At 36.7% G+C, this 26120-nt stretch overlaps 2 protein-coding genes across 3 annotated transcripts; both read right to left on the reverse strand.

Annotated features, from left to right (window-relative positions):
- Positions 1-434: 434 nt before the first annotated feature.
- On the reverse strand, positions 435-16375 carry c6 (complement component 6). 2 transcript variants are annotated; one of them, XM_023270335.3, is made up of 18 exons: positions 16102-16375; positions 15263-15437; positions 13343-13499; positions 11490-11634; positions 11260-11401; positions 10567-10705; positions 9622-9822; positions 8381-8624; positions 7862-7984; positions 7597-7763; positions 7295-7520; positions 5429-5597; positions 5069-5180; positions 3841-3973; positions 3547-3741; positions 3028-3115; positions 1873-2117; positions 435-1149 (listed from the first exon to the last, which is right to left on the reverse strand). In XM_023270335.3, the coding sequence occupies exons 2-18, from the start codon at positions 15406-15408 to the stop codon at positions 965-967; spliced, it is 2817 nt and encodes a 938-aa protein (XP_023126103.2). In that variant the 5' UTR covers positions 15409-15437; positions 16102-16375; the 3' UTR covers positions 435-964. The 2 variants fall into 2 exon arrangements, with proteins under 2 accessions (XP_023126103.2, XP_035804119.2); XM_035948226.2 differs by having other exon boundaries at positions 15263-15456.
- A 1440-nt stretch (positions 16376-17815) lies between these two features.
- Positions 17816-25983, reverse strand: LOC111568619 (regulator of G-protein signaling 7-binding protein B-like). Its single transcript, XM_023270336.3, has 6 exons — positions 25152-25983; positions 24821-24993; positions 22937-23067; positions 21067-21205; positions 20916-20986; positions 17816-19640 (listed from the first exon to the last, which is right to left on the reverse strand). The coding sequence occupies exons 1-6, from the start codon at positions 25281-25283 to the stop codon at positions 19549-19551; spliced, it is 738 nt and encodes a 245-aa protein (XP_023126104.2). The 5' UTR covers positions 25284-25983; the 3' UTR covers positions 17816-19548.
- Positions 25984-26120: the final 137 nt, after the last annotated feature.

Consider the following 26120-nt stretch of genomic DNA (forward strand, 5'->3'; position numbering starts at 1 on the left):
GATTTAGTCTGTAATCCTTAGACGTTTTCATGAATGGAATGGTTCTCCACATTCTTTATTCCAAAATTTTCTTTCATTTATATCTTTAGTCTAAATGTCACTCAACACAGAAACACAGACAAACCTGTGGGTTTATGTTGAGGACAGCAGGCTTATTTACTTCAACTTTGCTTCTGAGAAACCATGTTTTACCTTCATTTTGACATAACAAATAGGTCTAAATACTACAATACCCATGATCCTCGGGAGAATAGGCTGGTCACATGTGCAAACTGGGATGATAAAATATTCTAAGTGTAACCAAATGTGGTTTCATAGCTGCTGAATTGTATTAAACCTGACAGAATACTAAGAAAAAGGTCTGATTTAAGCTCATTGACTGGATGTTTCTTGCTGAAATGTCCTTGGAAACATAAAACGCTACGTACACAAGCTTAAACCTTCAACTTTTATTGAAAAAGCAGATATTTCGTAACACAGTTTGGACATTTGGACTGATGATTTGACTGGGAGGAGTTTCCAAGCTGAAGAAAAGTCTCAAATTTAAGCCGCCGACATTTTTTTCTGGAATCTGAAGCATCCAAAAAAGCTCCTTCACATTTAAAACTCTGCACCAAACCTGTTGATAATCTGAATAAAGTAGCATCACTTTGCTGTGTCAAGCTGCCATCTAGTGCCTGTTTGTAAAATAAGCGCTGAAAGTACCCAAGATGCACTGCAGCACAGGCTATAAGTGCATCTTAAACTATGTATTCTTGGTGTTTTGACCTTTATATACCTGCTTGTCAGTTCAGTTTGTATCTATAATGTTTTTACATTTGTGGTTCTGAAGCACAAACACAGTAAATCTAGTATGAATCTTATGTATTTTAACCATGTAGTGACTTTCAAAGTTTCTCCATCAGTGGCTGAAGGTTGCTTTAAGCACAGATGAATCCAGATGTTGAGTTAAGCTTCATGAAGATCATCTGGATGCACAGTCGCCTTCGTTGACAGTTTCAAACTGATAACTTGCACACTTGAGGGCGGCCATAGAGCAGAGATCCATGCTACGAGTCCTCTGGCTCCTGGTCAGCTTCACACAGAACAAGACGTGGTTCCCCACTTTGGGACAATCTCTGGCAGCTCTGCACTCACATTTCTTAGATGCTGGGGACGAAAATGAGTTAATTTCACATGATATATGAATGTTTAACCCTCGTGTCGTCCTACAGGTCAAACTGACCCGTTTTAAAGTTTGAAAATGTGGAAAAAATATATTTTCACAGTGAAAATTCTGATGTCCACATTTGTAACATTTTTGGGAAACTTTTGAACATTTTTTGGTGGAAAAAAAAATGTTAAAAACAATGTTTTATAAGAACATTCACAAAAAAATCGACCAAAATCCAGTGAAATTCGCTGGATTTTGGTCGATTTTTTTGTGAATGTTCTTAAATAAAACATAAGAAATTTTCCTTATATATATATGTAATCATTTTAGATATTTTTAGGATTTTTGGGAAGATTATTATTAATTTTTTGAAAATATTTACAAGAATTTTCTTGCCAAATTTGTTGCTTTTTTTAAAAACACAACTTTTAAAGGAAACTTTTAAGGAATTGTTGGAATTTTCTTCCTGAAGGTTTTGCAAATTTTCAGAAATTTGGGGAATTTTTTAGCTGAATTTTTGGATTTTTTTCAGACAAGGTGCCTGTAAATGAAGACAACAGGAGGGTTATACCTTTTTCGTGCTCATTAAGCCTCATGAAGCTTCAATATGCCATAAAATAGAGCACTTAATTGGAATTGCAGCAAAAATGGGAGCAAAAGTTTGAATTTTATCCTCAATAAAAAGCTCCACTACATTAGAAAATAATCTGCAAACTCACCTGAGCAGGTTTCCCATTCGTAGCAGGTGTCCAGATCGCAGGTTTCCTGAACAGAGCTCTTGGACGACATCGAGGCTCTGAACTTGGCCCACTCCAGTTTGGCTACATCGGCCGGATCGCAGGCGCCGTCGCTGATGAAGAAGAGCGGGTCGCCATGGCAACGACCGGCGTGGAAGGAGCAGAGTGACATCGACACGGCGACGCCGACATCCGAGTTCAGGACGCAGAGATTCTCCAGTTGGGAGCTGCACAAATTCAGTTCAGCGAACAGCTCAGAAAGAGTGTTTTCATGAGAAGCAAACACAAAATAAGACGATTTAATGTTGAAATTAGTGTAAATTAGGTAATTAAAACAGAAAGTGAAAGTGTTTTATATAAGAATAACTCTTAAAAACATAATAAGATGACAAGATTTGCAAAAAAAATGGAAAAACACATTAAAATAAGATAATATGGATCCTAAAAACTCACAGATATACACATATTCAGTTACCCATTCAATATATTCAATAACCTCTCAAAAAGAGTAGTTTTTATGAGAAACAAACACAAAATAAGCTGATTTACTGCCTAAATTAGTTAAAACAAACAGAAAATGAAAGTGTTTTATGTAAGAATAACTGTTTAAAACATGATAAGATGACACAATTTTTAAAAACTAGAGGAAAAATACATTAATATAGATCCTAAAAACTCACAGATATATACATATTCAGTTCCCCATTCAGGATAATCAATAGCATCTCAAAAAGAGTGTTTTTCTTATGAGAAATAACCACTAAATGAACAGATTTACTGCCTAAAGTAGGATAAATTAGTTAAAATACACAGAAAATTAGTGTTTTATATAACAATGCCTCTTAAAACATAATAAGATAAGATTTTCAAAAAACATGGAAAAATACATTGAAATAAGATAACATGGATCCTAAACACTCACAGATATGCACATATTCAGTTAGTCTACAGTATATTCAGTAACATCATTCATTTTTATGAAAAGAACCACAAAATACCCAAATTTACCGACTAAATTAGGATAAATTATGATAATGATTGAGGATAAAACAGAAAGTGCAAATGCTTCACATAATATGATCATAAAATATGGTGAAAAAAGGTTAAAATAAGATTAAATAGATGGTAGAAACTCACAGGCAGCTCTCCCGTTGGATGCAAACACATTTTGATTCCTGCAGCTTCTCTCCTGGACGACACTGAGGCTCAGGAACAAACGGTTCCTCTATAGACACAAAACACACAAAAACTAGAGAATCAAGCATTTTCCATTCAAAACATACAACCAGGTAATAAAGTGTGGTTAATTATACTAGATTAAACTACTGACTTCACTTTAAAAATCCAGTCTTGTGACCATTTTGGGTTAATTTTCCTAAATGCTGAATATTTTAGACAAATCTGTGGTGTTTTATTCACTAAAACCTGTTCGGATTACTCAAAACAAAAGCAGTTTTAGAAGCTATTTACATCTATTTATGTAATTTAGGTATTAATAAACATCTATTCTGATTGGCTAGACTCAAGTTCACCTCCAGCCAATCAGATTGTAGCTTAACAAATAACGCAGATGTGACAAACCTGCACTAAATCTGACAGTTTTTCATGATTCTGCAGGAATTAAAGATGGATAAGCCAGCAGCGTCTTCATTTTACCGTTGGAGCAGCGCAGGTCTGCAGGTAACGGAGGCTCCCAGGTGAGACTGTTGCTGCATTTATAGAAACCTCGAGGCAGCGGAGAAAGACCAGCGTCATCACAGTTCAGACCCACCGATTCGTCCACCCTGTACTCTTCTTTGTTGGGGAACAGCGTCATTCCGTCGGGAATGTCAGGAGGAAGACAAATCTTCCCTGGAGGTTAAAGGAGGACAGGTTTCAAGAAATATTGGAGTTAATCTTCAAACTTTAATGAGATTTTGGTGCACCGTTGTGGTGAGAAAACCAACTGACTGATGCATCTTCCGCTCGGTTGACTCCAGGTTCCATCAGGGAGGCAGTTGATGTACTGGAAACCCTCCAGGTCGAATCCAGTGAAGCACTGAAACTCCTCGTCCTCTCCGAAGCTATAATACTGTTTAGCTTTCTGTAAGAAGGAAATTCATAAATAAAGTAAAAAAGGATCCTAATATTAACCAGGAGAGTATATTTTATCATTTTTCTATGTAATAGTAGCTCATAATAATGGCTTCCTTTAGTCAGAACTATGAGAATCTGTTGTAAATCAGATTTAAGTCCAAATAAATAGCAAAATGATCATTTTAGCTTTTATTTTAGATACCATACTCTAATTAAGTCCTCATTTTGCTTAATTTTTTCTCACAAAGTTATTAAGTAATACTGTAATTCGTCATTTTGTTTCTGTATGTTATGAAATATCTTGGAAGTCTTGGAAGTGCCACAAAAACAGTTTTGCAGTTTTGAGGTATTGAATTAATTCCAGCAGCTGTTGCATTTCTATTAAGTTGGTGGAACTACAACGGGCTGAAGACAATAAACAAATAAAATAATTAATTAATTAATGCAGCTGTTAAAAAAGAAGTGTTTGTGCTTTTAATAAAGGCTGAAGCTCCAAAAAGACTGGATCCTACAATTCCCATGATGCAACTGATTAGTTTTTTGATATATTGCAACCTAATAAGTGCATCTTTTTTTTCAAAGTATCGATCTCAGTTCCATAAATAAAGTAAAATAAACCTGGAATTTCAATTTCTATGTTAAAATTGTATTCTTCTATGAGTCCTTTAAAGACAAATAATGATGTATTTTTATTTCTATATATGAGTTAAATGCATAGGTTTAATTTAGCATTTGTAATGTTTCCGAATATTATTAAAATATTGGCACATTTCTGACTCCATACCGAGCAAATACTTCAATTTGACCCCCTTCTTTTAGCTTTTAAAAGCAGTGAATAAATACTTAATATTGTCTTTTTATTACTCCTAAATATACAATATTTATAGTAATATTATTATTATAGTATTTATGTAAAATTTAAGTGAAAAGTTACCCATATTCATACCTTTTTAACTTTCATTATGTTTAATTTGTCATATATGCACTTATTTAGTGTCAGTAATGAGCTTTCACATCAAAGTATATTAGCAATAAACCTAAGTTTCTGTGTCTTTCTCATACATTTTAGTAAATAACCACAGGCTGGTAGGTTAGTTTTTACCCTCAGGAAGCTGTTTGCTGGACTTTTTGGCCTCAGACATCCCTGAACACCAGGAGGAAGTTGGTCAATCCAGCCGACAGTGAAGTCGTCATCATTATCACAAGTCTCCTGTCTGAATAAGAAACACCAAAATAAAATAAAACCAAGAAATTCTGTACATTTGAGTTTCAATGTGATTCGCATTAGCATTTACACATATTGGTTTAAAACTGGGAAAATGTACAAAAAACAAACCAAAAAGTTAATGTTAGTTCAGTTGATCATCAAAAAGGGCTATATTTTTGCTGTAAAGACATGAGAGTTCTAAATTATGTTTATGTATTGTATATCTTTTGGTAAATTATTAGAAGTCAGTCGTACGTCTGGAAGATGGAGATGTGACAGGCTTCCTCCTGTCTGCTGGGTCCGTTGCAGGGTTGACCTCCTCTGAGGGGAGTTGGATTATCACACCTCCTGGTCCGATGTCTCTTCATGGAGGCTGAACATCGACTCCACGGCCCCCAGCAGCTCCAGTAACCATCCACTGCCTCTGTGGAAACCACACAGCAAACCATTATTCCCACTGTGAACATTAAAAAACCTGGTTAGAAAACCTGGTTAACATGAATTTGACTTACTAGCAGCTAATACAGGCTGCAGAGTTCTTCTTACTCAACAAAAAAAACCCTAAAATATCCTGAAGATTCAAAGTATTTTTACCAGTAGTGGGGCTAAAACTAGAGCAAATGCCAGGTGTCAATACAGTTCATGTTCTGAGCAGCATGAGTGTGATCAGGAAAGGTTTAAATGTAAGAATCTGCTCATTAGAGTTTGATTGCTGTCAAATTTTAATTCCAACTGATGGTAATAACCAAAATCAAAAGGATTCATCGTCTGGGGAAATGAACAGCAGATTTACTACAATGTAAGTTTGGCTAAAGACATCTTTCTGGTGAAAAAAATTACAAATTTAGATCCATTCTTGTGGTGGGGAGAACAAAAGACAGATGTTAACAGTTGCAATCAACAAATTAACATAAATCTGTATGTGTTCTAAAGTATATTCAATTTTTTTCCATTTCCTAATGTCCTTTTATTGGTTCCATATTGGTACATTTAAAGAGAGGAGCAAAGTAAAAATTATTTGCACAAGTAAAATTCCCTTTAATTTTCTGTATGGGTAATGTTTGGTGACTGACAAGCATTTTGAAGCTTTGACTGAATATGAAAGTCTCAGGAGCGTACATGTGAAAGCACGTATTTGGTTCTTTAAATTATGATATGATAAAAGAAAAAAGTCAAAAGGTAAGAGGCTGTGAACATAAAAACTGAATGACAAAAGAGAATTAGAACTCCCAAGATGAATTTTGGTTGGTAGGATCTAATCACAAAGATTAAAATTATGTTACAGAAGTTAAAGATTAAGCTTTTTAGACCTAGCTCTATGAGGACACCGTTGGTCTGTCAGTCCACCACTGGGGTCTAGAATGAAAAGTCTTGAAAACTACTGGATGAAATTCCAGGGAAGTTTATGCAGATATTCATGATTCCCAGAGGATGAATCTCACCAGTGTTGATGGACTGCATTGATTAGCAAATGTTAATATCTTTGCAGACAAAACTTAGTGAAAATGGTAGACATTATGACTCTTTAACATCAAGCATGTCAGCAAGCTAACGTTAGCATTTATCTTCTGTATTGCCTTTTAGCGCTCCTAGCATGGCTGTAGACTCTAAATTCTGTGGAAGGATCCTTTTGACCTGATGAACATGTTCATATGAAGTTTTTATCTGATGGAAGACACATTATTAGAGAAATACTGATGACTGTCATAGAAACATGGGGTCAGATGTCCAAAGATTCATACATAGCAAACCAAAGGAACCAATCCTGTCAGCTTGCAGGGTTTCAGTAACATTATTCTTCCTCTAAATTGGCTTCCGGTTCAAACCAGTGTGGCTAAATTACTCCAATATTACAAATTGTCTTTGTGTAGCTGGAGTTGTGACAATGGTTGATCACAGTCATAGGTTGAGCCGTTGTGTTCGAGCTGCAACGAGTGCAACAAGGTGATTGAGTGACTGTTTCTTCGTCAATGAACACTGAGGAGAACAGAAAACTTGAAATAGGAATTTCAGAGTGGAGGAAAAACAGCACCAGAACCACTTTACTCTTTACATGTGTTATCTTCCCTGCAACAACGTTCTCATGACTTAAACCAGTTGTGGACCAAACATTTTGTGTACCTGAAGTGTAGTCAGGAGCTCGTCTCTCACAGTTGGTGCCAAAGGTTCCCGTCTGACAAACACACTTGCACTCTGTTCCGGACAGAACCGGCCTGGCGTTGTTGGGACAAGGAGCACATTTACAGGTGTCGAACTCCTCCAGGTACTGCAGCAGCGCCTTCCTCAGGTGCCTCCTCTTCGTGGCAGCGCAGGGAATCCCACGAACCAGATCTATGATGGGAAGCAGCTGAACAAACCCAAAGATACACAAGTAAAACATGAGCTTTTGGAATTGGAAGATGTTTCCCGAGTGAAGAACTAACCTTGTACTCGACCACGGCTGGGTTTTCGAGAACGGACTTGGCCCAGTTCTTGTAGGATGTTCGGTCTGGAGCTGGACCCTGCCTCTCCCAGGCCAAAGCTGCTGCCTCTCGGGTTCGACCTCCCTTTACCATGGAGAAAGACTTCTCTGCTGACTGAATGTACGAACCTGGACAGGAGAAATGTCGAGGAGAAGAACCAAGATAAACCTTATCTAAGGTAGCAACACAGGAATATGGAGATGTGCTTTCTGGTAGGTGGTATTACCTTGATATTTCTGAGTCATCCTGTTGTCCGAGCATCGGGTTACGCTGCTGTGTTCGCTGTAGAGGATGATGGTCCAGGTGGTTTCTCGGCTCAGGCAGCCTTTGATGCGTTCTTCAGTTTCACCTGTCAAAGGAGAAGAAGGGCGTACTCAATGCAGAAACAAAGGAGCTGACAACAAGCATTTAACCCCACTCTATAGGAGCAAAATTTGTGATTTTATGCACTCCAACGACTTCAAGACTGAAACTGAGAATTAACTTTGAGCTTGCTATTGATAAAACTGGTTTCTGTCAGGAAAACCTTTATGTTTTGATATCTGGTTAACATTGGTTGTTCCAAGTGGAAGTATACTCACCATGCTAGGACTACAAAGAGGTGATATAGAACTCTTAGAATACCTTGTGCCCCAACAGGTATAAAGCCTTTTTAGATGTGTTTGGACAATCCAGTTTGTTTCAAGTATACTAAACCCCTTTTTGGCTCTTGGTTTCAGTCTAGAAACAGACTTCGCTGTTGTACCTGAACTCTTGAGCTCCTCTCGGCTGTACTGGTACAGCAGGTCATAGTGGCCTCCAAGGGTTCCTGAGCTGTAGTAATGCGTCCCGAAGCGTTGGAAGATTTCCCTGTAGAGGGCGTAGCTGTACTCGAGAGGAAGAGCGTGGAGGAACTGGCGGAAAGGCAAGGACAGGACGAGATCGCCTGGTTCCTTCACCTTGAATGTGGACACCGGAAGGATCTGATGCACTCGGAAAAACTTGGAATCCTATGAAGGGAGGAGTAGGAAATAAATAGTAAGAAGAGAAGATAATGAAGAGTACAGTAACAACCAGCAAGGTGTGTGCATGTAAACAGACATATAAGTGCTCCTGCAACACTGGAAACACTCTCTGAAAGCTCCATTTTCTTGCTTATAGATGCAAGTTTGCAGTTTCACATTGGAACATGAACTAGTTCAGAGAAAACATCAGATTGTCTGCCAGAATTTCATGTTGCATATTGTCACCAATGACAAGAGTTTGGTCTGCAGTTACGACCGAGACACCGAGCAGTAGTCTTTAACGATACACCTTTTCGAGAACGAAGTTGGTGGATCTGTTCAGCAACACAGCCAAGAGCATACTTGTCATTTTGTTGGACTTTTAATGTGATTGTGAATTCCTGTGAAGTGTTCTCCCAGGGTAAGACTCTCAATATAAAGTCCTGAGGCATCAGAAGGAAAACATTTGGCAAAAGCGACCTATGTAAGATTGTACCAACACTTGTTCTCTCACAGCATATTGATTCAATTTAATTCAATTTTATTTATGTAGCACCAATTACAGGTCAAATTGCCTCAAGACACTTTACAAAATCCATATGTCTGAACTCCTAGAGCAAGCCGTAAGGCCACAGTGGCAAGAAAAAACTCCCTTTTAATGGGAAGAAACCTTGAGCAGAACCCTGCTCTTTATGTGGGGGGCCCATCTGTCTGCTGGCCGGCAGGTTGAGAGGGACAGAAGAGGTAGATATTGAAAAGATATTTGGCTGCACCAACACAAACTAAACAAAAACTAAATTAACATCAGCTACAGGTTTTTGCTTATCGTAGTCGCAGTCCTGGAACTTTCTGATCACACCATGTACATCACTGCGTCTGGTCCTCTTTGGGTTACTGAATTCGTGAATGCATCAAGTGAATCAAGGTTGTTGAAAGTTTATCAGGTAGACTTTTACATAGTTGTACATATACAAGTATATCACTACAAGTGCGTATCACTCACCTTTTTCTTCGAAGCTTCAAAAGCCTCCTTGTGTGAGCTGACCAGTGATACAGAGCTCCTATGTAGGAAGATGAGGATGGGGAGGAATAATGTTCCTTGATTTTCTGTTTTAGTTTCAGGTGACGAACTGGACGTCTTGAAACTGATGGGCTCGGTGTTCAGCGGCTGTGGCTCAGTGCTGAAGTCCTCTATTTGTCCAACCTAAACAATCCCAAATACGGAGGTTTAAAACAATGAGGAGAGCAGCGACACTTAGCAAGACATTTTAGAAAACCCCTGAGAGTGAAGGATATCACACAGTGGGTAATAAATCTGTCCGACTGACATCATTTCAGTGACATTAATCTGCAGTACTAAATGCTAGGAGTTTTAAGAGTTGTCAATTGTAGTACTGGAAGTAGAAAACCTAGCATCTACAGTTGTTTGTCTCTTTGTGTTAACCCTGTGATGAACTGGTGACCTGTCCAAAGTGTACCTTGCCTCTCGTCCAATGAAACTTTGGTTATGCTCGAGTTTCTCACAACCTTCTACAGGATAAAGTGGCCATAGGTCACAGATGGATGGATGGATGGATGGAAGCGGAAACCTAACTGGCACTTAGATTTTACAGATGCTCACAAGATAAATTCATACGAAGGAAAATAATCAAGTTGTAGCTGCAGGTCTTAGGGTCGAATGTGAACGCCGTGTGTCCAGTAGTCACTTGGCCAAGAGTCTCCACAACCTTCAAGACTCATTTCATTCTTGTTTCGTTCAACATTGTCAGTGAAACATTCAGATTTGAGAATGCTAGGGCAGAATACTCAAACAATGTTATCACCATGTATCTATACAGAACATCTGTAGTTATTCTGCCTTTAAGAAGAACATTCTGGGAACTAAAAGAGAACATCCCACTGAAAATATTAGTAGAACTTTGCAGGACTTTCTCACACCAAACACTACCTTAATCTCAAAGTCCTGAAAGTTGTAGGGAACCCGATGGTACAGCAAGGTGCTCCGAGGCCTCTTAATAGTGCAGCTTCCTCCCATGAACATGTTGTCCAGCACGGCTCCTCTGGGTTCTTCTGCCAGAGCATCAAACCTGCAATAAAGGGAAAATTAAATCTCATTCACTTATCAGGAACACTAAGTATTAACGCTTAGGCCAACAGTGCAGGTTTATAGAGATGTGTGTTTAAAATATTTTTCAAATTCAGACATTTTCACTGTTAAAAAAGTTCAGTAAGCTTAAATTTGCTGTTAATTTTTATTGTTATGCTGCAATATTTAACATAATGTAATATAATCTAAAATAGATATCATATAGATAAGATAGACATAATATCACCTGCATATGTATACAATGAACACAAAATGATTTATTTTAGCATTTGAATTGTTTTCCAAGATCAATACCAGCCTTTAAAACCCAGCACCAATCAGGCACAACATTCAGAGTCATTACTGTCACTGCAACAATGCACAAGGTACTACTACTACTACTAATAATGTCATAATAACAATAATAAACAGTTTTAAATGACAGAAGAGCACCTGAGTGATGTATTTTCTCAACAAAGTCAGGGAGGATGTGAATCGACTGCAGGTAAAACTGAAGGTCTAACCTCATTGGTGACTTTTTGTCCTCTAACTCACCCATTTCCCACCAGGTCGGCACCCGGAGCGACTCTCTTCTCTACTGGACACACTATTTTGAAGTTGTCACAGTCCTTCTCATCTGAATTATCTCCACAGTCGTTCTGCTTGTTACACGTTAGTGTCGAGTTGATGCATCGACCTGCAGCAGGAGGAAGAGTTTGAGTTTTTCTGTGACTCTATAACACATCAGTTCACTTTAAAAATTAAAAACAAAAAGCACTATTCACCATTTTCACATTTGAAGTCATCTCTGCACTCGACGGCTGCTAACTTGCACTCAGTGGAGGGGAAACAAGGCCTCTCCTCTGTCAGCTCCGGGCTGCAGTCAGAACCACCGAACTGGGACGGTTTCTGGACAGAACGAGTCCGAAACTGTGGAAACAACAAGAAATAAATTAGATTTTAACCAACAGCCAACTTCTTAGTGACCAGCAGTGGTTACAACTGAAGAACAAACATGTATTTTCTCATAAAATGTCTTCAGTTAATCTGAAATCTTTGCTCTAGCTATGACTAGCATCTCAAATCATCAAAGGAATCTTCTACTCAATCATCTCTGATTTCCTCGAATTGTTTTTACCATAAACTATGGATATTTTTAACGGTATAAGTGAAATTTTAGATTGATATCTCAAGTATTTTTAGAAAGATTGTTGTTGTTTTTTATTGCCTTTTTTCAGCACATAGAAAATGAAAATTTCCCACGAGAAAAACCCAACTATTTCAACAAACTATGTATTTATTCTTAGTTATATTATTTAGATGTCATCTTAATGAGCTAATGCAGTAATATTCCTAAAGAAATTACACAAACCTACATGACAAATCACCTCCAAATCAATGTTTAAGTCTACAAAGAAAAATAAGACCATTTATAAAGATGTTTGTTTAAATTTTAGCTTTATATTCAATATACAAATACAAAAAGGCCGACCAATGGGTGTCCAAAAATGGAAAATATACCCATAAAATTATACATATATATATATGTGTGTAGTTATATTTGGAGAACCAGTTTGAAAGATCTACTTGGATCAGGCTATCTATTAATATTTTAGTTTATGTGGTGCAACTTGTCTAACCTGCTCAATTAATTCCTAAAGTTCAATTAAAATAAATATTTTCTTCATTTTTGTGACCAAGTATTTCATATTTAAAGTATTTTATATTTTGTTTGTATTATTGTGACATGCGGCTACATATGGTTCAGAAAATATCACTAGTTGACCTCTGGATTATCTTTTTTTTGTTGTTGTTAATATGAGCTGAAAAGTGGGACTTTTCATGGCAGCTTCAATTTTTCACCCATAATCAGAGATTATTTCATCTACTTGTCCAATATATATAATAATAAGACAAAAAAATAAGAGTCTGAATCAATGATATGATGAGAAATAAGAGTGAAAATTTCAGGTTTTTGTTTTTAATAATTCCTCAGATATTGTTGTTCAAACAGCTTCAAAACTCAACGTATGAAATAATGTGCTGAAAGTGGGTCGATGGGCAGCTTTAAACCAAAAAATCTTGGAAAGCAGTTGATCTATGAAGCTAAAATTTAACAGATACCTTTTGAAATATCCATAGTTTATGACAAAAAAGTTTCAAGCGAATCAGACGGAAGAACTCAGATTTTTAGAAGCTGTCTCAGATTTTAAAATATTGTAAAAATACCACAAATATCTGTATAAATATCCATTTTTATGCATTAAAATGTCAAGGAAATCAGGGATGGTTGAGCAGAAATTACTGTAAAAATCAGCTGATTTGAGATTCACAACGTACTAATTGTGCTTTTTTATATTTTTTATGTATATTGTTTTGCAAAAAGTTAATTTCTGTCACTAAAGCTTTTGCATACATTCTGTACATTTACTTTCATTTATGGAGTTTTTGTCAAAGAATAAGTTCTTCTCTTCTGTTTCCTACTTTCTCACATACATACATATAAAATATGTTGTTTTAAGTGCTATGGATTCTTCCATTTTGCACATTTAAATATCTAATACACTACATACTCAACATGTGCATCTAATTCGCCCTCACTGAAGGTGTTTTTCTGTGTTTTTGAGCTTCTTCTCGCCTGTTTCTTGGCGCAGGGCGAACAGTCGGACCACGGACTGAACTCCGTCAGCTGACAGTTGATTGGACAGGCCTGTTCATTACAAGATCTCCGGTCGAACTGGTCGCACAGCTGACGGCAGCTGCTCTTCCAGTAATAATCATCATACTGAAACTGCCTGTGCAAAGAAAAACACACAAACTAACCCTGGATGGAGGCAGCAGTTTGTTACATCCCACAATAACTGCATGAACAACAGGTTATTAGTGGAAAAAATCAAGATTAAGAGAGAAAAAATGCAATTTTATAAGAAAAATTCAAGCTAGAAGTCTGATATGCTGAAGAAATTTGCTAAATTGTGATTTTTGGTTCCAGCAGCTTCTGGCTTCGTCTGCTTCAGGCCTGAATTTCACAACAATAACAGAAAGCAGCAGAGAAAAGAAGATTATTCTTCTCTCAGGACAGCGTTGCACAATTCTAGCACTTTGGCTCAATGTTCAACATGGTTTCGATTTTGCAAAAATGCCTTAAAAAAAGCCACGTCTCTGTCACTTCTACAGTTGTTTGCACAGCGTCTCTCCTGTATGTGTGCTGTGCATGAAGGAAGGTGGAAGCACAAAGATTAAACTGATGAAGAAGAATCTGGAGACTCCAGGGATGCATTAAAAGCAGGAGTGTTTACTGATTAGAAGTCTGAGCCAAGAGAATCTGAGGGGATTTGATGCAAAAAGTATCCTCGATTTTCCAAGCAAAGCTACTCTTTATCTCCACTTCCATGAAAAAACTACTTATATTTCAGTCATGGAGAAGGTTTTCCTCTCAGGGATGTAACAGTTCTTTGTTTTTTGGTTGCTCTGAAGGCTTCAGGGAATCTTATCTAAAATTCTTTTTCAGGCAACATTTGGTACATTTTATACACGACATGGTTTAAATAAGGCGTAAAAAGGCATTTAATAAGGAAAAAAGACAAAAAGTAGAAGTATCTAGAAGGTTTTGCTGCAGTTTTCATACTAAATTTCTGCAATATTTTTGCTAAAACATGCTTTAAAAAATCCAGATTTGGCTCACAGTTCTCAGTTTTTTGGTTGCTCTGAAGGCTTCTGGGCATTTTATCTTATCTATCATGTTTTTTCAGGCAACATTTACCAGATTTTATACACAAAGTGGTTTACAAAAGGCATAAAAACACATTTGATAATGAAAAAAAGACAAGAAATAGAAGCAACTACAAGGTTTTGCTGCAGTTTTCACACTGAATGTCTGCAGAATACTGTCAAAACACGCTTCAAAAAATCCAAATGAGACTATCAGTTCTTTGTTTTTTGGTAGCTCTGGAGGCTTCTGGACATCTTATCTTACCTAAAATGCTTTTTCAAGCAAAATTTTGCACATTTTATGCACAAAGTGGTTCACATAAGGCATAAAAACACATTTAATAATGGAAAAAGACAAGAAGTACAATAAACTAGAAGGTTTTGCTGCAGTTTTTGTACTAAATTTCTGCAGAATTCGTCTTTAAATATGCTATAAAAAAATTAAATTTGACTCAGTGATGTAACAGATTTTTGTTTTTGGTTGCTCTGAAGGTTTCAGGACATCTCATCTTGTCTAAAATGCTCCTTCAGGCAACATTTAACACATTTTATACACAAAATGCATAAAAACACAAGACAGGAAGGAGAAGCGTCTGCAAGATTTTGCTGCAGTTTTCAATTTCTACAAAATTTTGCTTAAACATGCTTTCAAAAATCCAAATCTGACTCCCAGTTCTTTGTTTGTTGTTTGCTCTGAAGGTTTCTGGACGTTTTATGTTAAACAAGACTAAAGATGAAGACAAAGTGACTTTTTATTAACATTCTTGACCTGTGACTGACCGTCCAGAGGAGTGAAAGCAGAGCAGAAACTCCTTCAAACGTCTCACATGTCAGTAGTGTGTTCTACCTGGTTCTCTGCTGGGTGCCATGGTTACAGGTTCTGGAGCAGCTGGAGCAGGAGCTCCACTGGTATCGATCACAGAAACAGGAGAAACCTGCTGAGAAACAGCCGAGGAGCTGCAGCAGCAGAAACAAGCTGCTGGATGGAGCCATCAGGAGGATTCAAACCGGCTTCAGCCACTCTGAAAGTAATCAGATTACCTGGACATCATCAACAAGTATCCTCTTTTAGTCAATCAGATAGATGCAGCTTCAAAAGGTTGATTTTTATTGCAATTTTTTTACTTAGTTTTGCAAGCAAAATAGATTTTTTTAATGCATATAAAATGTTTTTTCGGGCAACATTTAGCACATTTTGTACACAAAGTGGTTTACATCAAGCATACAAATGCAATTAGTAATGGAAAAAGACAAGAAGTACAAGCATCTAGAAAGTTTTGCTGTAGTTTTATGCTAAATTTCTGCAAAATTCTGTTAAAACGCATTAAAAAACCCAAATTTGATTCCCAGTGATATAACAGTTCTTCGATTTTTAACAGCTCTGAAGGTTTCAGGACATCTTCTCTGATCTAAAATGATTTTTCAGGCAACATTTGACACATTGTAAGCATTAAGTGGTTAAAATAAGGCATAAAAATACATTTATTAATAATAATAATAATAATAATAATAATAATAATAATAATAATAATAATAATAATAATAATAATAATAATAATAATAATAATAATAATAAAGAAAACACAAAGCAATTAGAAGATTTTGTTGCAGTTTTATACGTGCATACTAAATTTCTGCAAAAAATTCTGTCAAAACATTCTTTTAAAAAATCCAAATCTGACTCACCTCATGCACTTCAGCAGATATTGAGGCCTTTAATTCTGCAGCTGCTTGTCTGGATGGATATTTAAGCAGTAGAAGTTGAAGTCTGCACTGCAGGCAGAGCTGAATCTGACTGAGGTTTGTCTGTGAGCAGGAATATAAACCCTCCAGCAGTCATTTATCAACGGACCTGCTTGTTTTTGGACTTAAACTGGCCAACAGGAGTCCAAAAAAACAGATCAAAATTATTAATAATGACTATAATAATAGTATTCAGAACACAGAAGGTTCTTACATAACCCTCGTGTTCCTCAGTGTTACGGGAAGTTTAGAGCTCTGGAGTTTCCCAGCTGCTCAGACGTAAACCAGATGTTCAGAGTTTGACAGTTTAGAGATACCAAGGAGGGACAGAAGCTTTTTTTCTTCCAAACGTTTTCACAATCTGGGTATTCAACCTTTATTTTGGTGTAAGCTGTAAAAGAGAAACTAAAATGTGCAAATAGAACTTCATAATCTGCTATTTAGTGCAGGTTTGGAAGATGATTTGATTCATTATGATCAGTAAATAACATTACTTGGTTTAATGCGTTAATGCTTAATAAGGGAGGTATTATAAAAGATACAGAGACATTAAATAAACTGAACATGATTCAGTGTCTAAGCTCTTAGAGTCTGTCATGCACAGAGTCCCATCCTGCAAGCTGATAGAACTGGTTTGTAAGGTTTGTTATGCATGAAATCTCTAAAATCTGAATCTGCAGTCAGGTGGAAATGCATAACTATGGAGTTGACAACTTATTTAACTCAAAATGTGTCTTCCACTAGAAAAAAACCCTCATATTGACACATTAACAGGGTAAAAACTGGACTTTCACCAGATGAGGCCTTTTAGCATGAAGCTAACGGTGAATTCTGCACGTGCTTAGCTTAGCGTAGTTGCAAGCCTGATTTTGTCCAAAGTGGAAAAATAAACTTCTAGAATCTGTCAAATCTCACTAAATTACATGTTGCATCTTGTTTTTTTAAATCCTCAAGCACAAAAAAAGTTGTTTTTTTTTTTTTTAGAGAAAACTCTGTCATTGCAGTGCATGGTTGCCAGGTATTAACCATATCTGGCAACCTGTGTTGACATCGGAGATGCTGCATAGAGGTACTGGGTGGTTTAAAGAGATGCTAACATTTTTTTAAAAAGCATCATATTGACATATTACCAAGGTCAAAATTAGATTTTCACCAGATGAGGCCTTTTAGCATGAAGCTAACGGTGAATTCTGCATGTGGTTAGCTTAGCTTAGCTTAGCTTAGCTTAGCGTAGAAGCTAGCCAGCATTGTCTAAAATTGAAAAATAAACTTCTAGAATCTGTCAAGGCTCACTAAATTACATGTTTTATCTTGTATTATTTAACCCTCAAGCACAAAAATAAGGGTGTTTTTTTTTTTTTTTTTAGAAAACTCTGTCGTTGCAGTGCAGGTTGCCAGATATTGACCATATCTGGCAACCTGCATGATGTCAGAGATGCTATGTAGAAGTACAGGGTGGAGTAAAGAGATGCTAACACTGAATACAACCAGGCTACGTTTACCCTTGATTTACCCCTTTATGCTAAGCTAGGCTAACAATGCATTAACATGGAGTTAAAGTGGATCTCCTCATTTCATTCTCACAAAGAAAGCAAATTTATATTCCTGGAAATACAAGGCGATTGTTAATTAAATTAACCACAGTAACAAAAACGTATCGTCTGCATATAAAACTTTATTCACATTATAAAATGTCCTAAGCTGTACAGAAGTTTCGCTGTGCTTCTCTACACTGCTGGACACATTAACTCCACATGACCTAGTCTGAGTGTTACACATGCCAAAACCAAACAACTACCACAGTACAAGTAAAGAACGCAAAAAGAAAGTGCACAAACACTAATTTACAAATCACATTGCACTTACATTCAATGGGAGGATGGCTCTAGGAGAAGGTGAAGGAGATTTTAATTTGGGGTCTTTCAATGTCTCTGTGAAGCATCTGCAAAGCCCTTGTGATGGAAAACTGAAGCCAGAACTTTGGAAGCAGGGAGATTGCTAATAACAGCGCCCCCTAGAGGCTGCAGTGTGAGCTAAAACAGAATATTAGTGCAACTGTTGGGAAAAATAAAGATTAAAAGAAGAAAGCTGCAGTTTTACAAGGAAAAGTCGACATCGAAGCGTTAAATGTTGAAGGAAAATGAGATGAAACGCTCTCATTTTTTCACTACAACTAGCTTTTGCATGTAAATTACAACTTTAGCTTGTGATGTTAGGGTTTTTTCTGGATTTTTTTCATCCGGCAGTGACACTATTGGTACATATCCACAGAATCCATCACTTTTCATGCCTCCTATTTTTTGTTTCCGTTAGCAGCTATGCAATGCATTCTCGAAGTTCCAATTTGGCCGCTCCTTATTTGCATAAATTTAAAGTCTAGGCTTCTTTACACAAATCAGGGCCATCCTGGGTGGCTTACAACATCATGAAACTCCCCCCAAAAAATTATTAAACAGTTTTTGCTCTAAAATCAAGACAAATCGAGCAGATTAGCTAATTTCTTGCCTCAAAATTGGACATCTCCATCCAAAAACACCCCTGTGGACATGAACCTTTTGATATTTTATTATATTCTTAAAGCATTATTAGTAATGGAGCTAAAAATGTAAACTTTGAGCAGCAGGTGGCGCTAGAGGAAAGCTCTTAGATGGTTTATCATTTAGGAAGCACATTTCCTAATGGTAATCTTGCCATTCCTAGACATTAATATGTTAGATTTTGATATTTTCTTGGACAAAAATGGAAGTTTATAGCTGATAATAGCACTGAGGTGTGTAAAATGACTGGAATTCATCCTCTGGGAAGCTTGAATATACATAATTTTAGGGAAAAAATGTCTTGATCAATGGAAAAAACTGAACTTAACGACAAAAAGACTGAAAGGCAAAGTCCAGCTAAAGCTCTGAAAGGTTTTATTTTACACACTCACAGCTGAATAATTTCTAAAGTCCCTTTTTTTCCTACAGTTAGAGAAATGTAATAATTATGTGTTTGCACCGTCGATGAATCGCTTTAGTCTACAGCAGAGACGTCTTTAACGACATTCAACCATGAGACACGAGCACAGTGAGACAGAACGCTGGAGATGCCTGTGCATAGCCTGAATATGTACAATTATTAGCTTTGATTATAGAAAAACTGGGAACAAAATAGGCGGAAAACAACTGCATGAAAATAAAAACAGCCTGTTTCTGTGGGATCCGACCTGACTGGACCCGAACACCAATTTTACAGAGCAAGGATCTCACTTATTATTATTACTGACTGATTACAATTTCAGATATCGTTTTTAAAAACAATAAACAAACGAGAATGCAGTGTAATAATATGAAAGCAGCTCTGATAAATATGCAGAAGAAGTGAAAGTAAAGTTCTTTCCTGTGTTTCCTATCAGCCGGACACCATGCAGCAGAGTCCAGGGAATCGTCTCTTCCTCTGTCGGACCGGAGGATGTGGAGTCAGATTCAACAAGCTGCTGTCGTCTGAAACAAAACAAACGCGTCTTTATCTCGATTTTAGGGTCAGTAGCTCCCCAAAAAGTGTATTTATCACGTCTAAATATGAAGATGTGTCTGGTGAAGAGGCATGTTTCCATAAAGAACATAATAATAGAACAATAAAATACATGACGTACTATGTATTCTTTTAAAAAGATGAAAAAACCCATTATATTGATGTTATATTATCTATGCTAGTATATTATCCATAGTAAATAACACTGTAAACTAATATGTATTATTGTCAACAGCTGGAGTATTTTATGCTTTTTGTAAGATTTAATCCCTAGTATGTAAATTATTCAGGTATAATTACACCTGAAATAACTCTACAAAGTGTTAGTGGCCGTGTTTAGTGTTGTTTGGGTATTTTAGTAATTCCATTCATCATCCTTTTTTAACTAGAAGTTGTTCAGATGTTGTCTTATCTCTGTCTTAGATGTGTCCCATAAAAATGTTGTCCTGAACTGATTTTATCTTGTTTTTTTGTTGCATGTTTGTAATTTGTTTGTATTTGTTGAGTTTGTTTTCTAATCTGACATTTGTCTTGTTGTGAAGCACTTTGTAACTAAGTACTGCACAAATTTATTACTGTATTATGAAAATAAAGTCATAATAACAATTATGATTATTATCATTGTTAATATATTATATATGATCACGATAATAAGAATATATAATAACAAGATTAATAGTAATAGTAGTAGTAATAGTAGTAGTAAAAGTAGTAGTAGTAGTAGTGACAGTAAGTGCAGTAGAGTAATGGTAATAGCAGTAATAGTAGTAGTAGTAGCAGTAGTAATAATACTAATAGTAGTACTAATAGCAGTACTGATAGTAGTACTAATAGCAATCAAAGTAGCAATAGTAGTAGTAATAGTAATAGCAATGTAATAGTAGTAGTACTAGTAGGAGCAGGAGTAGTAGTAGTAGTAGTAGCAGTAAAAGTAGTAGTAGTGATAGTAATTGCAACAGTAGTAGTAACAGTAGTAGTAATTGTAATATTTGTAACAGTAGTAGTAGCAATAGCAGTATTAGTAGTGGTAGTAGTACTAGTAGTAACTTTGTTTCTATTAACTTTTTCCAAATGAACATAAAACGTGTTATTGCAACGCGGCTCACTATTTGTTTGAGTTACTAGAGACATTTTAATTTCTTACAGGGTTTAAAGACACTAACAGGTGGTTTTATTCACCCTGAGACGGAGGTGACAGACTTTACTTTCATTTTTTAACATTTATTCTTCTAATATTTCCATACCTTGGTTCTTCAGCGGCAGCGGCATCGTCTCCCTGAGTTTGCTGAGTAAGTTTCTCATCTCTCTCATATCTCTGCAGACACAAAGACGTCGTTTTAATTCAATCCAAACTAATTATTCTCTCTAAAAGTCGCACCAGGAAGTAGTCTGTACCGCTCTATGTTCTGTATATCCGTCCCCACCAGCCACTGCTCCTGAGGGAAGTCGATGGGAGACGAGGATCGGTCCTCCAGGATGGGAATGTCGGAGCTCTCATCCAGCCGGAAGTCCACCTTCGGCTCCGAGTCGGTTCCTGCAGAAACAAACCCAGAGTCACAACCAACAACAAAACAAACACTGAAAACAGCAACAAAGCAGCATCTAAATATGCAAACATCTACAGTGAGGCTATCGTTTCATTGTTTAGGAATAAAAATCTGCTGGGAAAATAAAAAGTTTGTGCAGCGAGTGGTTTTAGAGGAAAGTTTCTAGTGGTAAAGTTCATATTTTCCCATTTTCCTGACGGTTATACATTAAATTTAGCTGTTTTATATGTTAAATTTAGCTGTTTTCTAGACAAAATGGCAGGAACTGAGTCACGAATGTTTAGAAATAATTATTTTTTAAATAAATGTAAAGAGAAATGGTCTCTTCTCAAAAGTTTTCTATTAATTTATTGTAAAAATGCAAAAAAGAGAGAAGTCTTTCTGTAACTGTACGTGCCTCTCTGCTGCCCCCTGCTGGTTCAAAAGACTGTAACACTATTATGATCTCTAATGGGACATTTGTGTCTTTTTTTAGTTTATTTACACATATACTCAATTTTTACTCATTTGTATATACAGAATACAGTATATTTTATTGATTTTTTGTCATTTACAACTGATTCTTGCTGCTCATTCTTCTACCTACAAGCAAAACAACCAATATTTAATAATGAATGTTAATTTAAATACATTTTAAATGGTGTCAACTGGATTTCAAGGCAAAAACAGCTGGTGAAATAGTTTATAAAAGCACTTCAAATGCACTTTTATTACTTTTACATACCGAAATGCTTTTAGAACTCTATGCGTTGCTGTGTAACCACATTTGTGAACATAAAATTGAGGTTTTTGATTTGTAATATGCATTATTTTATACATTCTTGAGTTTCACACTGCAATAAAAATGTCTCCACTCAGCTAAAATACGATTTAATTTGCATTTTATTTATTTAGCTGATGTTATTTTGTCCCTTCAGTAGTTTGGCTGCAGAAAATCGTTTAATTTAGCTGATTAATAAAGTGCTTTCTCCTATGTATATATGTATATTTTGCTGTTTGTAATGAGGATAGAAGGATTTCCAGCAGGTATTTGTGTTTTTATGGTGATTCTGGGGAGATAAACAAACTTCTGCTCCTGTGATGAAGCTGTATTGATGTTTAAAGTTATTTAAATGATAGAAATGGCTGCAAAATGTCCGTTTGTGAGTCATTTGTTTGAACAAATCATCTCTACCTGAAAGTTTTGTTTAAATATGTCAAGAAAAGTAACAAATTCCACTAATTTTTTCACATGACTGCATATAAAGCCCACCTGTGGTTCAGACTGGAGTTAATTATAAACAGTGTATATAAAAATTGTGAACAGTTTAGTCCATAGGAACAGGAAACATTTATGAAACATTTATGAAACCTTCAGATCCATTAAACTACAACCAGAGCTTCCAGATTATTAGAATCTTCTCAGGAAGCAGCAGCTGGAACTTAGTTACACCTCTGACTGTGGATAAAACTAAACCTAGTAATAGTAATAGTAGTACTAATAATAGTAGCAGTGGTAATAGGCTGTGTGGTGTCGTGTTGTATCGTGTGGTGTGGTGTGGTGTGGTGTGGTGTGGTGTCGTGTGGTGTCGTGTTGTATCGTGTGGTGTAGTGTGGTGTGGTGTGGTGTGGTGTCGTGTTGTATCGTGTGGTGTGGTGTGGTGTGGTGTGGTGTCGTGTCGTGTCGTGTGGTGTTGTGTTGTATCGTGTGGTGTGGTGTGGTCTTTCCGTTTCCGTACGTTTGCGGTGCAGCTGCAGGACTCCCAGCAGACACATGGACTTGAGCATCTCGGTGATGAACATCTCCAGGCAGCACTGCAGCTGGATGAAGAGTCGGCAGATCTCTGGCTGGATCTCTCCGTCTTCTGGACTGGAATACGAAGAAGAAGAAGAAGAAACACCAAGAGAGGAAGAAATCAGACGTACGGAGAAGGAGAACGTTCTAAAACACGCTGCAGAAACTTCTTCAGCTTTCATTCCTTTACCATTTAAACATTTTTAGATACTGCAGATAATGATTATTTTCATTGTTTGTTAATCTGCCAATGAATTTTTTGATTCATCAATCAGCTTCTTAGTTGATAAAATGTCAGAAAACGGTGAAAAAGTTGATCAGTGTTTCCCAGAATCCAAGATAATGTCTTCAAATGCCTCATTTCCCAAAGATATATTCAGTTTACCATCACCAGAGGTAAGAAACCAGAAAGCTTTTTGCTTACTTACTTTCCTGTCTAATCTCATAATTTCAAAATAAAAGCACTTCCTCTCAAATGACTGGATTCCTAAACTTTTTTTTTTTTTTTTTATCCTTTCAGGTTTTTAATTTCAGCTTCTCTCATTTTCAGCTGTTCTTCATTTAGCTAAATCGCGCATTTTTAAAACTTAAATACGACAAAATACAACAAGCCTTTATTAAAAAGGGGAAAGTGCAAACATTTAAGAAATATCAGTAGAAACGTAAAAAATAAACCAAAAAAATATACATAAGTACTAATTTGGATTGGGCAAATTTCTCTGGATGTAAAAATAAGAATATTAGACATACAAAATGCATTGCACAGGTACTTTCATAAGTAGAAATACTCAGAGAAGTACTATTAAATACTCTCATTTAAAAAAAATTTAGTAACTTTTTCTTTTCATATGTTTTGTTATTTGTGTAGCACCACCTTTATTTTTCTCCATCTAAATACACTTAAAATTTAAATATAAAGTTCAATGAATGAAATAATGAATCAAATCAAGTTAAATAAAGTCTAATTTATTTCTATAGAAAGTTCTTTAATCTTTAGAAGTGGGTCAAAAATGACCTGTTGAGGTCATTTTCTTGCAATATCTTTGTAATGAAAAGTTTTTATCATTTCATATTCCAGCTATTCCTCAAAAATGTTTCTGATATCATTCCATTTAAATTTGCAAGTTACCTTTTATACTTTTAAAGAAATTGTAATGTTTACATTACTACCTAAAGCTCTTTATCACTGATAATATCATTCAATAGATGATGCACAAACTTGGAAGAAAATAGTTGAAAAATGTCAAAACATTCTTCTATTGCTGTTCTGTGTAATATTCTTCTTTTTCAATCTTCAAAATGTTGAAAATCTGTTCAAAAGTTTTTTTTGTTTGTTTTTTTTTAAAGTTATTATTTTTTTTATCATTTTATATTCAAAAATACAGGTTACAGACAGCCAGAAATTGAAGAAACACTAAGATTGAAACTAGAAAAATCTAATTTTAAAACAAAATAAAGTAGAATAAAATGCTTGTTTTTATTTTTTTCCCCTCGTCTTCTTTCTATAGTTATTATTCTATTATTCTCTTTCCTCGTATGTTGTGTGCATATTTGGCCATTAAAGCTGATTCTGATTCTAAAACAAGTGAACTTGTTGGATCAATTTCTAAAATAATAATAATAATAATAATAATAATAATAATTATAATAATAACAATCCCCTGAAAGCATGCAGCCTTCAGGTTTGGATGAATGGATGAGTGAATAGTTCACCTGTTTTACTTTGAAACTTTCACTAAACTGACGCTGGGGGACAAATGATGCACAGGTGAGAAAGCCTGATTTTAAAATGTGAGCGTTTCTTCTCCAGATAAATACTGAAACCCACCCTGAGACGGAGATGACGGCCAGGTCCTGGTGCGCAGCCCGGGCCATGGAGCATCCTTTGGAGCGAGTGTGGTGCATCTGAGCCCGCAGGGACGGACAGTCTGCTGAGATCTCCCCCACGGAGATGACCTGCTCCCGGTACAGAGCCACCAGGGTGTTGAATTCCTGCACGGTCTGCAAGAAAACACGCACAAAAAAAAGACAATCTGCATTTTCACAGCAAAAACTGCAATAATTACCAGTGTTTCTTTGCGCCGCGGCATCATGACAGAACGTGGAGACGCTTTTTGGTGCAGAGCTGAGCTGGTGTCAATCATGTCTGAGCAACCCACCATCCTGCTGCCGTCCACGGCCCCCTCCGAGCTCTCCCTGCGCTCCGGCTCCGTCTGCGCCGCCTTACTGATGGGGAAAATGCTCCCTGCGGATCTGGGGCGCTTTTTCCGCCCGTACGGTGCAGAACACATGCATGCACACCCAGCCGAGGACGGTCCCTGCCGGCTTGTAACGGAGAAGACAAACTGCAGGGAGGTTTTTGTAAAGAGAGGGAGAGAGAGAGAGAGAGAGAGAGAATGGGGTTTAACGCAGATGCGCCCTGCGGAGCTGGAGCGTGTTCGTGGCCGTCGGGAGCTCCAGCGGCCGCCTGCGCATCCCAGCCGAGAGGAGAGTCACCTTCAGCCCCTCCTGAAGGCCGACAGGGAGGCTGCTCCGGCTTCCGCCCCGTCGCTCAGCTCACGTGTGATTCAGAAGGAGCCAACAGCAAAACAAGTCGTCACCCTGCGACTCACAATTAACCGTTTAGGCGCATCAGTGAGCCGCAAAAAGACGCGTGTCATGCGTAAAACACACATTTATCCAAACATGTCCACATCAAATTAACAGTTATCTACCGGCATGTTATCGTTATGATGGAAATGAACATCATCAGCTGCAGAAGACAGATTCAGATCCACATTAAGGTTTGGTTTAACCACCAGGGGGCGCTGCTGCCATTCATTAATTCAATTTGGAGAAGCATGAAAGAAATAATTGAACAAAGCGGAAAAAGAATTCAGATCCTTTGCTTTAACCCTCCTGTTGTCTTCATTTACAGGCATCAAAAAATATTGGTTCCTTGTCTGAAAAAAATCCAAAAATTCTGCAAAAAATTCTCCAAATTTCTGAAAATTTGCAAAACCTTCAGGAAAAAAATTCCAATAATTCCTTAAAAGTTTCCATTAAAAGTTTTATTTTAAAAAAAATCCCAATTTGGCAAGAAAATGCTTGTAAATATTTTTTTAAAATGAGCAAAAATCTCCCCAAAA

This window comes from Amphiprion ocellaris, chromosome 17, assembly GCF_022539595.1.
Source record: "Amphiprion ocellaris isolate individual 3 ecotype Okinawa chromosome 17, ASM2253959v1, whole genome shotgun sequence".
NCBI classification, from domain to species: Eukaryota; Metazoa; Chordata; class Actinopteri; family Pomacentridae; genus Amphiprion; species Amphiprion ocellaris.

What these genes read in the sequence shown, in the direction of transcription:
- LOC111568619 (XM_023270336.3), bottom strand. Translation starts at nt 25,283, where the DNA reads ATGTGTTCTGCACCGTACGGGCGGAAAAAGCGCCCCAGATCCGCAGGG. An exon ending in CCTGCAGCTGCACCGCAAAC is followed by an intron (nt 21,206 to 22,936) that starts GTACGGAAACGG and finishes TTGTTTCTGCAG; the next exon opens with GAACCGACTCGGAGCCGAAG. An exon ending in GCTGCCGCTGAAGAACCAAG is followed by an intron (nt 19,641 to 20,915) that starts GTATGGAAATAT and finishes GTTTTGTTTCAG; the next exon opens with ACGACAGCAGCTTGTTGAAT.
- c6 (XM_023270335.3), bottom strand. Translation starts at nt 15,408, where the DNA reads ATGGCTCCATCCAGCAGCTTGTTTCTGCTGCTGCAGCTCCTCGGCTGT. An exon ending in CGCCCTGCGCCAAGAAACAG is followed by an intron (nt 11,635 to 13,342) that starts GCGAGAAGAAGC and finishes TTGTTTCCACAG; the next exon opens with TTTCGGACTCGTTCTGTCCA. An exon ending in GATGACTCAGAAATATCAAG is followed by an intron (nt 7,764 to 7,861) that starts GTAATACCACCT and finishes TCTCCTGTCCAG; the next exon opens with GTTCGTACATTCAGTCAGCA.